This window comes from Carlito syrichta, unplaced genomic scaffold (assembly GCF_000164805.1).
Source record: "Carlito syrichta isolate Samal-C Ts95f unplaced genomic scaffold, Tarsius_syrichta-2.0.1 Scaffold306953, whole genome shotgun sequence".
NCBI lineage: Eukaryota > Metazoa > Chordata > Mammalia > Primates > Tarsiidae > Carlito > Carlito syrichta.
Window position 1 is genome coordinate 163,110 of NW_007251049.1, and position 1,552 is coordinate 164,661.

The 1,552-nt window shown below is 61.4% G+C and overlaps 1 protein-coding gene across 1 annotated transcript in view; it reads left to right on the forward strand.

Annotated features, from left to right (window-relative positions):
- ZNF57 (zinc finger protein 57) overlaps positions 1–984 on the forward strand; it is a 12,318-nt gene extending 11,334 nt beyond the window's left edge. Inside the window, 2 exon segments of the mRNA XM_021715292.1 lie at positions 660–727; positions 840–984. Coding sequence (XP_021570967.1) covers positions 660–727; positions 840–984 — 213 coding nt within the window.
- The last annotated feature ends 568 nt before the right edge of the window (positions 985–1,552 follow it).

The following is a 1,552-nucleotide window of genomic DNA, read 5'->3' on the forward strand; positions in this document are numbered from 1 at the left end:
CGCGGCCACTGCCCTCCAGTCTGGGCGACAGAGTGAGACTCCGACTCAAAAAAAAAAAAAGATGACCCCAACCCTTGCCATTTCCTACACACACATCTGACAGCGACTGCACGTCTGTCACCTGTCACCACATATGCTCCCGAGCCAAGCTCTGATGTGACTTTGCATGTACTGAACTCTCACTACCCATCTATAAGCTGCGCGCTCTAAGCCGGGCTCGGTGGCTCAGCCTGTAATCCCGTACCTTTGGGAGGCTGGGGTGAGTGGATTGCCTGAGCCCGTGGGTTTGAGACCCGCCTGGGCAACTTGCCGAGACCTCATCTCTACAACAAGTCAAAAGTCAGCAGGGTGTGGTAGCGCGCGCCTGTAGTTCCAGCTACCTGGAAGGCTGAGGCAGAAGGATCGCCGGAGCCCAGCGGGTCGAGGCTGCGGTGGCCGGGAGCGGCCACTGCCCTCCAGTCTGGGCGACAGAGTGAGACTCCAACTCAAAAATAAAAAGCTGGCGCTCTGTGAAAGGCACAGGGAAGAGTCAGAAGGGCGTCTCCCGAGAGGGCACTAAAACACCATATGGATCCCAACAAAGCAACAAAGGCCCTAAGCTCCTGCGCTTCCCGTGCGCATGAAACTTAAACCTGTACACACATGTTCTCCCCCTATAGGAAGACAACCTCGTAGCCCCCTCCAATGAAGACCTGAAGATGGCACCGGCCAGCACCGCCAGGCTCCGGTAGAGCACTGGCCGCCCCTCCCAAACCCATGAACGCAGACCTCTCTCGCCCTCGCTCTCTCCCTCCCCCTTCCCCAGCAGGCGTTACAGACCTTCTTCCCTCTCTCTGCAGCTGCTGCCCTGATAAACCTCTTGGCCTCAAAGGGTGCCGAGTCCCGCTGCGCGCCGCCGCCTTTCACTCTGACACCGCGCCGGCAGAAGGGCCCCTCGCGGACTGTTGTCCTCAGGCCAGTCTCCGGCCTCGGCCAGCCTTCTGATTAAAGCGAGCCCCAGGCCCAGCTGGGTGGCTCAGCCTGTCATCCCAGCACTTTGCGAGGTCGAGGCGCGTGGACGGTCCGAGCTTGCGGCTTCAGGACCCGCCCGGGCAGCTCGGCGAGACCTCGTCTGTGCCGCAAGCCGAAGACTGGCCGGCCGGCAGCCTGCGCTGTGGTCCCGGCCCTTGGAAGGCCGAGGCGGAAGGCCGGCCGGGGCCCAGAGGGTCAGCGCTGGGGTGGCCATGAGTGTGGGCGACAGAGTCGGACTCCAGCGAAAAGAAAAAGCTTTAATTATTTAAAAGCCCATCGGGCCGGGCGCAAGGAAAGGCCGAGGCAGGAGGCGCGCTCGAGGCCGGGAGTCAGACCAGCCTGGGCGGCACAGAGGGACGCCAGCCCCTGCCCCAACCCGGTCTCTAAAGTACCGCAGACCTTTTCTCTCCCTCCCTCCCTCCCTCCCTTCTTTTCTTTCCTGCTTTTTAACCGAAGGATAAAGCCGGAGAAGGAAGCCGGAGGCCGCCTTCGCGGCTTGAAGCTGCCATCGGCGGCTTTTCCCTTCCAGAAACTGACGGCC